Genomic DNA, 12617 nt, shown 5'->3' on the forward strand with positions numbered 1-12617 from the left:
AGAAAAATAAAAAGAATGCTGTAGATTTTTCAAATAGTTATGCTAACCTAATACTTAATATTTTTAATCTAGCATTTTCCAAATTTGTTTAACTATGAAGTGGAACTAATGTCTACTTAATAATAGTTAAATAATTTGAGGCTTAAATTATTTTATGAATTGTAATTAAAGTTAGAAACAGCTGCATTATTCTTAAAATAACTTTAGAAAGAGTGATGGCATGTGTTAGGTAATATCCTGCCATGTTATTTCACTTTGGGATTTACTTCACCCTCAGAAAAAAGAAACATGAAACAATAATATAATCTATACTTTCATTGCTCAATAAAGGAAAACTCAGAATACCCAGAAACCTTTTAAATATGTTTTTACATATAGTTTATTTAAATAGATCATAATATGTTATTATCAGATACTAGAATTCAAACAATATTTTGTACAGGTTATTAAAATAGCATATTATTTTCTTAGTATTATTTTAAATGGTCAATTAAAATGTCCCCACTGAATAATATAGCTAGGTCAAAACTAAATCTCAAGTTTTTCGTAATATTCCATTAGGCTTAACTATCACAAACTGAATTTGGAATTAAGGGTTAGATATGAACAAATTTTAAGGTAACATTTATGCATATGGAATACATTTATTAATAAATGTTCCGTCCTTCTGTGTCAGAGTTCTTATATCTCCAGCAAAGTGTTTTTGTATAATCCGCAACCTCCCACAAAAATTGTAAAAGGCTGGGTGACAGATGAGGAAGAAATAAATAAAGCACCATCTAATACAACCAAACTTTATTAAAAGAAAGCTTAAAGATACTGCATGGAATCCCTAAGTTCCATGTACCACGATTTGAAAATTATGTTCTTGAATGGCGCTAAACTAGCCATATGGTTTCTTTCTGATTTACTCTTGTTTATATTAGAAAATGAACACTGCTCACACGGCAGTCTCTGAAAGTTTCCCAAAATATGTGTGGTAGAAGAAGATGTATTTCAGTGACCTTAACCAGTAAGTATGAAAAATTATAACCACTAACTTATTTAAGAACTTATCAGTAAAAATGTAAAATCTTCTGGACTAGGGTCACATAGGTGCTTGTATTGTTTACTACATACTAATTGGCAAAACCACACTGTTACATAATTCTAATCTTCCTCTGAGGTCAATGGTTTTTATAAGAATTATCCTTCTTAATATCTACTACGATATTTTATCAAATAAAACTAGATGGAGCCTAATTTTATAACTATGCCATTAAAATTACTAACACGACCTATATTTAGTACTCATTTTAAACTCATTATTATATGTATCACAACTCTCCATCACCCTCCTCATTAGAATTATGGAAGGTTCTATTTTTCTTTTTAATATTATAATAGTGATGGAATAATTTGTAGCTTCTTATTAATATTATTTGAATTTGAAAAGGTAACTTTCACATGTGCTTCCCAGGATGACATTGTAAAATAAATTGTATACAAAGTTACTTCAAAACCAAAACTTGAGATTGATAGTTCTTCATTTTAAAGTATGCTAACATGAAAATATACATAATTATCATAAAAAAAGAACCCAAACCCTCTTACAAACAAATTTTACTTTTTAAATAGATAAAATATATAAGAACTTTTTTTTTTTTTTAGAGGGAGGCTCGCTCTGTCGCCCAGGCTGGAGTGCAGTGGTCGGATCTCAGCTCACTGCAAGCTCCGCCTCCCGAGTTTAGGCCATTCTCCTGCACCAGCCATTCGAACAGCTGGGACTACAGGCGCCCGCCACCTCGCCCAGCTAGTTTTTTGTATTTTTTTAGTAGAGACGGGGTTTCACCGGGTTAGCCAGGATGGTCTCGATCTCCTGACCTCGTGATCCGCCCGTTTTGGCCTCCCAAAGTGCTAGGATTACAGGCTTGAGCCACCGCGCCCGGCCATAAGAACTTTTTAAAGAGATACAATTCTTTAAGTTATGCTTTCTTCTTCCACATTAATTTTATCTTTAAACTAATATGGAATAATAATCTATAATTATTTAAATTAAAACTTCAGTAAATAACATTTTCTGTACTCGTATTTTGTTTAAAGCTTCAAGAAGAATTCAGACCCTAATCAGATATTTCAGTTTGTTTCATATAATAAAAACTATGACTTTCTTATCTTTGTGCAGAGGGCAGGGATTTTTGTGTTTTATAGACTTATGTATTCCCTCACCTAGAACAGTGCCCGACACCTAAGAGATGTACGAGACACTTAATGAATATTTATTGAATAAATGAGTATTCTACAGAAAAACACTTAAGATAGGATGACAACTTAAAAGACAATAACAATTTGCCTATTACTTTCCAGAAGTACTGGCCAAGATGATGTGCACTGTATGTTAAGGTCTTAGAACTAACAATTACCTACACAATAATCATTTTTATAGTTGAAATAATAGCTGAACAATGATCATTTCCTGATACCAAGAAGTGGATACTATGAACTTTTAAAAAGAAAGTTTAGGTATCAACACACTCTAAAACACTTCTTAGGATATAAAAGTCTCAATAAAATTCAGGTCATGAATATTTATGGCAAATGAGGACCCAGCAATGTTTTCCCAGGTTTAGGAGAACAATTCAGAAGGAACAACACAAAAAGTTTGCCTGACCAGCAGCACCAGGGTATTTTACAAGCTTCCAAATTGCCTGTGGCATCTTTTTGCTGGTTTCCTGGAATTAGTTTTAGAGTTTAAAGGAACCAATTTGGAAAGGGCCTGTGGAAAACAAAAGTAGCAGGTTTTCTTTGCCCCTAAAGTTTTCTCATACAGCGGTAGGAAACAGAAAATCTGTTTTTTTCCATATGTAATTTTACTAGTAAAACATGAGACTCCATAATGCTTCATTTACTTTGCTAAAATAAGAAAAATCCTACAATGTTAAAAGAACTCATTTTTTGAGATAAATAAGAGCATTTATGCAGTTAATAATGAGTATTTATCCAGTTAATACTTTCAGGGGCTAAGAGATATATTAAGCTGGTGGCCTCTATATTTCAAGGAGATATTATTATTATTAAATAATAACACACATCTCATGTGTGTTAACTAGAAAGTTCACTGCAATAAAGACATCATATTAAGATAGAATATCTTAAGACAGCCAAAACAAACAAACTAACAAAAAATAACAGGTGAAATCTAGCTAGAACAAATAAATCACGGATGACAACAGAAGTTTAATGAATCATTTTGAAGAAAATTAGTATTTAATCATAATCAAAACACACATTTTGGCCATATAAATGTGTACTCAAAGACACCAACATTAACACTTTCAAAATATTTCAAAAATATACTCCCCAAGTGCGTATGTTCTAGAAGTAAAAATATATATCCACAGGAAAAGGAGAAATAAATATTTGGCCTACTGACAAATTTAAGGCAAATAATTTCTAAATTTCATGAGAAAAACATTAACACTTACATTTAAAGTATTAACTTGATTTTTATTTTAATTTTCCATACAACGGGCTATTAACTTAGTCATCGAGTCACTTCATATATCATGCTTTTTATTTAATGATTTATGCTTATACTTTTAAAAGACAATACAAGCAACTAATTTTCTACAAAGGCTTTTGGCTTATATGCAGGCTTTTCTGACTGTTTTTCTGCAAACTAGTTTAAAAAAATCTTCACTAAATGATCACTGCTACATTCAGGAAAACAGGAGTTTTCCAAAATCTTATGGCAATAACAAACATAAATCTTAATAAAAGATACCATTTCACAATAAAAAAAAATTGTAGTGCACATATATAGTGCACAAGTTAAAAAATTAAAAATTCCACAATCCATAGTATAATTGTGCTAAGGCCTCTCTAACCATTCCCCTGCAGCTTTGCAGCCCTTTAATTTTTCTAGTATGATTTATCAGTTATAGTTATCTTCTTATTGGTACAGTGAATGTTTCGTTTTTTGATAATTTTGTACATTTTTGATTGACTTAAAACTTGTGATAATTTCCTCTTCACCAAAATTTTTAAAAAGTACTCAAAGACCCCAACATTAATACTTTCAGGGGCTAAGAGAATTCTATACTAACTCCACATTACATGTACTGACAGCAACACAGACTATATTTCTTGAGGGTTTTTTGACATCTATGTGCACACAAATATTTTTTAAAATACAAATAGGTCGAGATATATTAAGCTGGTGGCCTCTATATTTCGAGGAGATATTTCTCTCAACTAAGTTAATTATTTATGCAGATAAAGAAGAAAGGCTGATCATGATGTGCATGATCCAGAGATGTTTGTTATAGTAACTTATGCAAATTCATAAAACATCAACAACCATTTGATTATAAAAGTATGAGAAAAGAAATACCAGACTCTCCAAAAGATTCAGTGATTCTATCCTGCTTCTTTCTGTAAAATATTTCAAATATTTTATAAAAGATTTTTAACTTGATTGTAGAAAAAGAAAATAGGTTAATAAATGACATAATAATAGATAAATATTCATAAATAAGTAGGAAGAATATGAAAGTATTGCTGTAATTCAGAACAGAATCATTAAATGAGCTGTGACACCTGATAAATTGATTTTCCAGCTAAGTTTATACAGACCTAAAATCAAGGATAAAGCAATGAGGACTCTTAAAGGAGAAATACGAAAAGTCACTGACTATAGAAAGAAAATGATCACTTCAGGACCAAACACCTCTCAATAGAAGAGCTACAGTGAGGAATAAGAAATGTGCTCATCAGCTATGGCCACCCTGGAACAGCAAAAGGAAAGAGAGAAGAAACCACATAAGAAAACTAAATTTTTCTTTAGGGAGAGAAGAATAAAATTAATCTCTTATTAAGTCTTCTAAAAAGTAAGAAGTAAATAACATAAGAATTGTATTTTGAATCTTTAACTGCTACGGCTAAAAACAACTGGGAACATAATAAATAGCAAACCAGGACTCAACTTCTAGAAATACAGATTCAATACATAATTACTTTCATCATCAAAACTAGATTAAAATGTGTGTATTAATGGAAAAGAGAATGAAAATAGCCATCATATGAGAACCTCTCGGAAGACTAAAAATATAGTTACACCAAGTTTCTCCAAGAGAAGAAAGATGTAAATTAGACATTGATGATTTGGGGTTTTTAGGCAAAGAGCAATTAAAGTTTAGAGAATAAGAGTTAGGGAAACAATCTCTTAATTAAACTTTGAGCCATTAGTAATCTTATGTTGTAAAAGTTGAAATAATAAATTATCTAGAAAATAATTTCTCTAGAACAAAATGCCAAAAAATAAAGATCCATGGCCCAAAACATTATTACTACTATTAGAGTTTTTGGTTTTTTTGTTGCCATTTTATTTCTCTTTCTGGAAGGTAGAGAAGGGGTGCCACTGAAGATATGACAGAAAAATTTTAGAAGACCAAAACTAAAAGCAGTTCATGAGAAAACAATGTATCCTTCAATGATGAAAGCTACTGTCTGGATGATGTAATTTTCTAGAATATTTTGCTATTTTAGGAAAATGCCAACATATTTGTTGATATTGGCTTATAACAATAAATTTATTAATAGCTACTCACAAACTAAATGAAAGAATTACGAAAAACTTCACAGAGCTCATTCTAATACATCTTGTATTCTTGTTTCTGCCTAAATGTAAGAATCAATCTATATACAATCACATAAGTTCTTTCTAAAATGGACTCCATGAGGCCAGTAAGTTCTAAGTTACATCATCAAATTTATCACACAGCTTTGACATAACATTTGGTAACAAAACTAATCCAATAATTAGCAAACAGATAATTTATAGTTAACCTGTACATATATACATCAATATATATGCAGTAAATGCAGTGTAAAATTGTATATAACTTAAAAGTGTTTTTCTTAATTTCACCTGTAACTAAAATAATAAATGATACATGCATATCCAACAGAGATTTGAATTTGACAGCTGCTGGACATAATTTAGTAAAATTCAAAGTAACAAACTGGGAAAAAAACAAAATATGCATAAACACCCATTTCACACGTAGAAATTTTTGGCGAACATGTAAATAAGGGCACCTATTTCCAAAGCATAATACAACAAAACATTATACAAAAAAAGTAATTCCAATGCATTCATTTTTATTGTAGTTCAGTGTAAGCATTAAATTCAAATCTTACTTTAAGGGTAGCCAGTTATAAGTAAATTCAAAATATTATTCCACTTGCAAATTTTGTATGGCTATCTAATTCTTTAGAGCTATATATTTTCTTCAAAATAGTTTATGCCTTTGTACAGAATATGTATCACGTACCCATGCCTCTGTCTGAATGGGCTTGATATTGCTCAGTAGCACCTCTTCATAGTTTCCGTAGTCAGTGAATTTAACAACTGCCGTCATACCCGAAGAATGGAGGGCTTCAACTTCTGCCCGGTAAAACTGAGGGGGCAAAAGGAGTTTTAAATATGACAATTGGTATTGTCTATAAAGGGCAATATTTGAGGGAAATGCAAATTCTTAAAGTGTTCCAATATGTAATATTCTTTAGAAGGAAAACTTACCTTTGGAGCCCTTTGACTAACATTAGTAAGACAATTCTTTTTATTTTTTTGAGACAGGGTCTTGCTCTGTCACCCAGGCTGGAGTAAAGTAGCAAGATCTTGGCTCACTGCAACCTCCACCTCCCCAGCCCAAGCGATCCTCCCATTTCAACCTCCCAAGAAGCTGGGACTACAGACGTATGCCACCACACCTGGCTAATTTTTTGGTATTTTTCACAGAGATGGGGGTTTCACCATGTCGCCCAGGCTGGTCTCAAACTCCTGAGCTCAAGCAATCTGCCTGTCTTGGCCTCCCACAGTACTGGGACAAAAGGCGTGAGCCACTGTGCCCAGCCAACAATTCTTTATACTAATCAGAATATATAACTATAGAGTAATTTATTTTAAAAACAGAAATATCTGACTAAAAAAAAAAAAATTGCAAAAAAGGCGGCTCATTGTTTCAGTCATCACAAGTGGCTGGAATGAAGTAGGAATGTCAGGTAAGAAGCTAAGCCCATCACTTAAATCCAGTATTTATAGGATTAAAGACATTGCAAGTCCAGAGACTTACCAGTTTCCTTAGTGTTAGCAGGCTCTAAGAACTGATGCATATTAACAAACTCACAAGGAACTGCTTTACTTAATAACTACAATTGTTTATCTACTTATTTATTTATCTTTATTTCTAGAGACAAGTTCTCACTCTGTTGCCCAGGCTGGAATGCAGTGGTATGATCACAGCTCACTGCAACCTCAACCTCCTGGGCTTAAGTTGTCCTCTTGCTGCAGCCTCCTGAGTAGCTGGGTCTATAGGTGCATACAACCATGCCTGGCTAATTTTTAAAAATTTTCAGAGACAGGGTATTGCTAGGTTGCCCAAGCTGGTCTCAAACTCTTGGCCTCAAGTGATCCTCTCTACTTGGCCTCCCAAAGTGTTGGGATTACAAGCATAAGCCACTGTCTGGCCAATAACTACAATTTTAAAATTTATCTGTTAAATTAACTGGGAATAGGTCATCTGATTGCAGTAATCTTTCAGTACAGATCATCCCATCCAGGACCCAAATTGTAGGTCTGAATATTGCTTAACTACAATTTTAAAATTTATCTGTTAAATAACTAATATATAGCTCTATTTATCTGTTAAATTAACTGGGAATAAATCATCTGATTGGAGTAATCTTTCAGTACAGATCATCCCTTTCAGGATACAAATTGTAGGTCTGAATGTTGCTTAGTAAATGTGAAATGGAAACAAAGAACAAATTGCTGTTAATGTTTTCTTCAAGCTAAGGTATTTGAATGCTCTATTATAGTATAACACTATCTACTCTAATAGTATCGCTCTTTTTTTTTTTTTTTGAGATGGAGTCTTCCTTCCTCTGCCGTCCAGGCTGGAGCGCAGTGGTGCAATCTCGGCTCACTGCAACCTCCGCCTCCTGAGTTCCAATGATTCTCCTGCCTCAGGCTCCCGAGTAGCTGGGATTACAGGCACTTGCTACCACGCCTGGCTAAGTTTTGTATTTTAGTAAAGACAGGGTTTTACCATGTTGGCCAGGCTGGTCTCGAACACCTGACCTCAGGTGATCTGCCCGCCTCTGCCTTCCAAAGTACTGGGATTACAGACATGAGCCACCGCACCCAGTCAATAATAGTATCTCTTAAGAGGTTCGCTAGAATTAGAAAATACTAAAGGCAACAAAAATTCATTTTTTTCTCATCCTTCTAAAAAATGAGTTACCCTCAAAATAGTTGGTTTTTAACTAGTATATTTAATATCACAAAGGCAGTTAGTGAATTCATGGTGTTTCCTTTTCAGGTCTGAATGTTAGCAAGTTTAGAGACATGATGCTGTAATTTTCCTCATCTTAGAGTTCTTGTTATACCTTCTCATCTCTCCCCTCTTCCTTTATTTCTTAGCCCCATACTTTTGTGTTCTGTAAATTGTTCTGAGTTGCCAAATTATGCCAGTTCAGGTAAATTAAATAAACATGTTAACTTAAGATATAGCATGAATCATGCTATATCTTAGCATGACTAAGATATATGTATTTTTGACTTATGATATTTTCAACTCATGATGGGTTTATTGGGATATATATCCAATAAAAAGGCTAAAATCTATATTTATTCTACAAGTGAAGACTTTAACTAGAAGGAATGACATGGTCTAACACCAGGATCACAGTAGTGGCAATACTGGTGACAAATTTAAAGGGAATAAAGTTTCAGGCAAGGAAATCAATATGGAGGTTGTTGTAATGTTCCAGTTGAGGAAAAAATAGCTGAACTAGTTTAGCAGTCTAAAGGAAGAAGAACTTCCCGGAAATTCCCATATTCTCCTATGGAAATGAAGCTAGAGTCACTTACCAAGCCTTTCAAACATTTTGAACATTTCTTGGTGAATTCCAATCTCTTACTTCTGCTCTTGTCAAGGTCACCAATAACCCCACATTATCCAATACAGAAAACACTTTTCCATCCTCATGTTAACCTCTCACGGGAGCATCAGATATAGTGACTATTATTTCTAAGGTAGCTACTGTTGGCTCAATAAACACTGATTTCCAAGTACTTCACTTTTTCTTGCCTCCACCATGAAGGAGAAATAGCTAAATATAATGAATCTCCCACTACTCAAAACAAATAGTTCCTGAATTTTGGAAAGTAAGTGGTCTGAGTTGGAAGAATAAGAATCTGGATGGTTAAGACCACCTGCATCTGTGTTTCAAGCCTTCCTAATAGCCAGGAAGTGGCCATATGAAATAGTTCCAAATCTGCTGGTATTCCTGGGAATACCAGGATTTTGCTTTTCCAGAGAAAAAGAAAAGACACACAGTGCTGTCTCCTCCTTTCCTTCCAGGCTTAAGTAAAGATGTGACAGAGATGCTGTTTCTAAACAATCATCATCCCACTCACACAAAAACCTTAAAAGCCTAGGCCATGTAGCTGTTTCACTCTGTACTCCTTATTCTATCATCAGGCAACATCTAACACTCTGCTTATACATCTAACACTCTGCTTATACCTCATTATTTAATGAACACAAGAAGGCCTGGTTCTTGACCCCAAATCCTATAGCATCCTTAATAAAGGATCCACCCAAATCCCTAGTGTGAATTTCAATTCCTTGAAATCTTCAGTTACCTTTACTTATACCATTCCCTTTAGCCACACACTCTCATAGGCACACCCTTACTGTATCAACTGCAACCTATAAAATATTTATTTTGGACCGGTGCGGTGGCTCACATCTATAATCCCAGCACTTTGAGAGGCCGAGGCGGGTGGATCACCTGAGGTCAGGAGTTTGAAAACAGCCTGGCCAACATGGTGAAACCCTGTCTCTACTAAAAAAAAATACAAAAAATTAGCTCAGCATGGTGGTGCTTGCCTGTAGTCCCAGCTACTCGGGAGGCTGAGGCAGGAGAATTGCTTGAACCTGGGAGGTGGAGGTTGCAGTGAGCTGACATCATGCCATTGCACTCCAGCCTGGGCAACAAGAGTGAAACTCCATCTCAAACAAACAAACAAAAAATTATTTAGAATATTTTTCCTCTTTTGAGTTGCTTCTCACATCCTCCCAGACCTTTTGCTCTGTAACTCCCTTACATACATTTTTATTACCTTGCTATTGTCTTCATCCCCTCACCATCCTACTTTCATCATATATAAGTGCTCTCTCCACAATTAACTAACAGAGTTAACAAATAATTATGAAGTCCCTATACTGTGAAAGAAGCAAGACTACAGACGAAAACCAGATAGACAGAGTCCAGCCTTCAAGGAACTTAATATTATGGTAGTGCAAAGAGATACCAATTCAAGAACCAAAACAAAAAATATTTACAAATTGTGATAAATTTAAAAAAGTGATTAAGGCACTGATAAAGAGAATAATGTAAGTAGAAGTATGGGGCAGGTCAAAGAAGGCTTCTTCTAGGAGGTGAGGTTTGAGCCAAGCCCTCAAGGATGAGAAGACTAGCTGACAGAAGAGCAGGTTGGGCAGAAGGAAAAAAAATGTGCCAAGTCCCCTTCTCTCTGATGGTCTCTCTGTCCCTTTCCCTTTCCTGTTCTCACTGTGCCGGTCTTCTAACTCTTGGCTAGGCTTTTACTTGACCCACTGTACTCTTTCTTGCCCTCATCTTCTGTCTTTCCTTCCTTCTTTCCCCTACAATTTCTCTCTTTCCCTTAAGCCACCATATAATATAAAACTAAAAATTGGTTTAATAATTTTTACACTTGATCTTAGCCAAAAGGCCGAGAAGCGATGGTTTAATAATTTTTAAATCATTACAAGATAAATAATTAACTTACATGTTAACTTTTTTAAAAAGTAGGCTGAATGTGTACTATTTTCTTTCACTGAAAATCTGCAGAATTTCATTTTGTGCCACTCAACTGATTTTCTTCCTTGTGAATCAGCGTAATTTTACCAGAGTGAAAAGCAAACATATGTAATTCAGCTGATGATAAGTAAAATAAAGTTCAACTTCACATAATTACTTTTACAATATTTTTCTGGCACGTAAGCTAAAGCCAAACTGAACTTAACCAAATCTTATGGGACAGATTGTCCCTAGGCATCCATAAAAATATTAAATATTTTGTTTATCCTTCATATATCTATAAATCTGTTCAAAGATTTTAAACAGGTACGATAGTAGGAAAAAACTCATAGTTCCAAAGTGACAGCTTCTAGAAAGTCCTGCTAGAATGTAACATTTAGTAATATTAGTGTATAGTATCTTTAAAGCATCCATACCTTGTTGTCCTCCCAATAAAGTGCAAAACATTCATCTCCAGGTTTCCACATTTTTGCATACTCCATAGGAATAGATGATTCTAGTATTTTTTCTGGCTTAATTGGCCCAGTTCTTCTTTTGGGCCCACTATTGTAAAATATTTTATCATCATAGGGTATAGTTGTGACAGGTCCTGCTGGCTTAATAGGTCCTATTCGTCTTCCTTTCAGTGGCATTTCTACTTCTCCATTTGGAACACCAATGAAACTATTACTTCGAACTGGATTCTGATTATCAGTATTTACATTAAAATGTTTTTCAATTTTTATACCACTGAAAGCTTCATTATTTATTGTATGTGATTTCCTGTCATAAAAATAATCAGAAATAGATGTTTGGTTTTCTCTTTTTCCACGTTTTTGATTATTATAATCTACACATTCTTGAGGAAGTGGATTTTCTTTTGCCTCTGCAAAGCAAGGACCTTTTCCTGATCTGCTTTGCATAGAGTTATCTCTTTTTTTAAAAGCACCATCACTATGCTGAGAACCTAAAGGATATGAAGTATCTTTAGTTCTGTCATATCTAGAATACGGTCTATCACATTTGATTCTGTCTTCGGCCCATACTTCAGATGCTGAAGAAGTACTTGGTCTTTCAGAACCTCTATTTCGAGGTAATCCACTGCCTTCTAAAACTGACTTTGAATTTTGGGAGTCTCTTTGAAAACGAGGCGGTTTTTCATTTCTTGGCTGCCTGGTATCATTTCTAGGAGGATGTCTCAGATGATTATTATCTTTTACTCCATTTTGCTCAGTATTTGACGATCTGTATTGTCCCTGATGAAGCTGCTGTGGCTGTGATTTAGGGTCTGAAAGGTAAAAGTATACCATATGCAAATTAAGATGAAGACTCTGCATTAATAATTATTTCAAAATGCTTTATTCTATTAATACAAAATTATCAAACTACTATTCTAAAATCTTCTTCCATCTTCCTACATCATTATCTTACTCCTTCTCTGCTTCCTTGGAGTCCTGCATTTCTAATGTACAGTTTTCTTAGTCAGCAACATTAATAAAGTAAAGTAGTAAAATGGACTACAGAAAAATGGTGGATAATCCAAATTCTTATAATACAGCTACCTACATATGCTATTCTGGTAAATCATCTCCTAAAACATTAATGAAACAGATCTGCAAATTGCTAACTCAGAAACGGCTATGAAACTGCACAAGTACAACCCTGATCAACTCCTTCTGAATGCCACTCTAATTTAGAAATATATAGCTATTATTATCAGTCATGTTCTAGCCTTAGCAAAAATG

General features: G+C 34.1%; 1 protein-coding gene across 1 annotated transcript in view; it reads right to left on the bottom strand.

Annotated features, from left to right (window-relative positions):
- The window catches only part of TDRD3 (tudor domain containing 3), a 47307-nt gene extending 35125 nt beyond the window's left edge, over window positions 1–12182 (bottom strand). The window contains exons 1-2 of the mRNA XM_011999427.1: window positions 11310–12182; window positions 6315–6440 (exon numbers count right to left, since the gene is read on the bottom strand). Of these exons, the coding sequence (XP_011854817.1) occupies window positions 6315–6440; window positions 11310–12182 (999 nt within the window). The remainder of the gene's footprint in view (window positions 1–6314; window positions 6441–11309) is intronic.
- Window positions 12183–12617: the final 435 nt, after the last annotated feature.

This window comes from Mandrillus leucophaeus, unplaced genomic scaffold (genome assembly GCF_000951045.1).
Source record: "Mandrillus leucophaeus isolate KB7577 unplaced genomic scaffold, Mleu.le_1.0 Scaffold592, whole genome shotgun sequence".
Classification (NCBI taxonomy): domain Eukaryota; kingdom Metazoa; phylum Chordata; class Mammalia; order Primates; family Cercopithecidae; genus Mandrillus; species Mandrillus leucophaeus.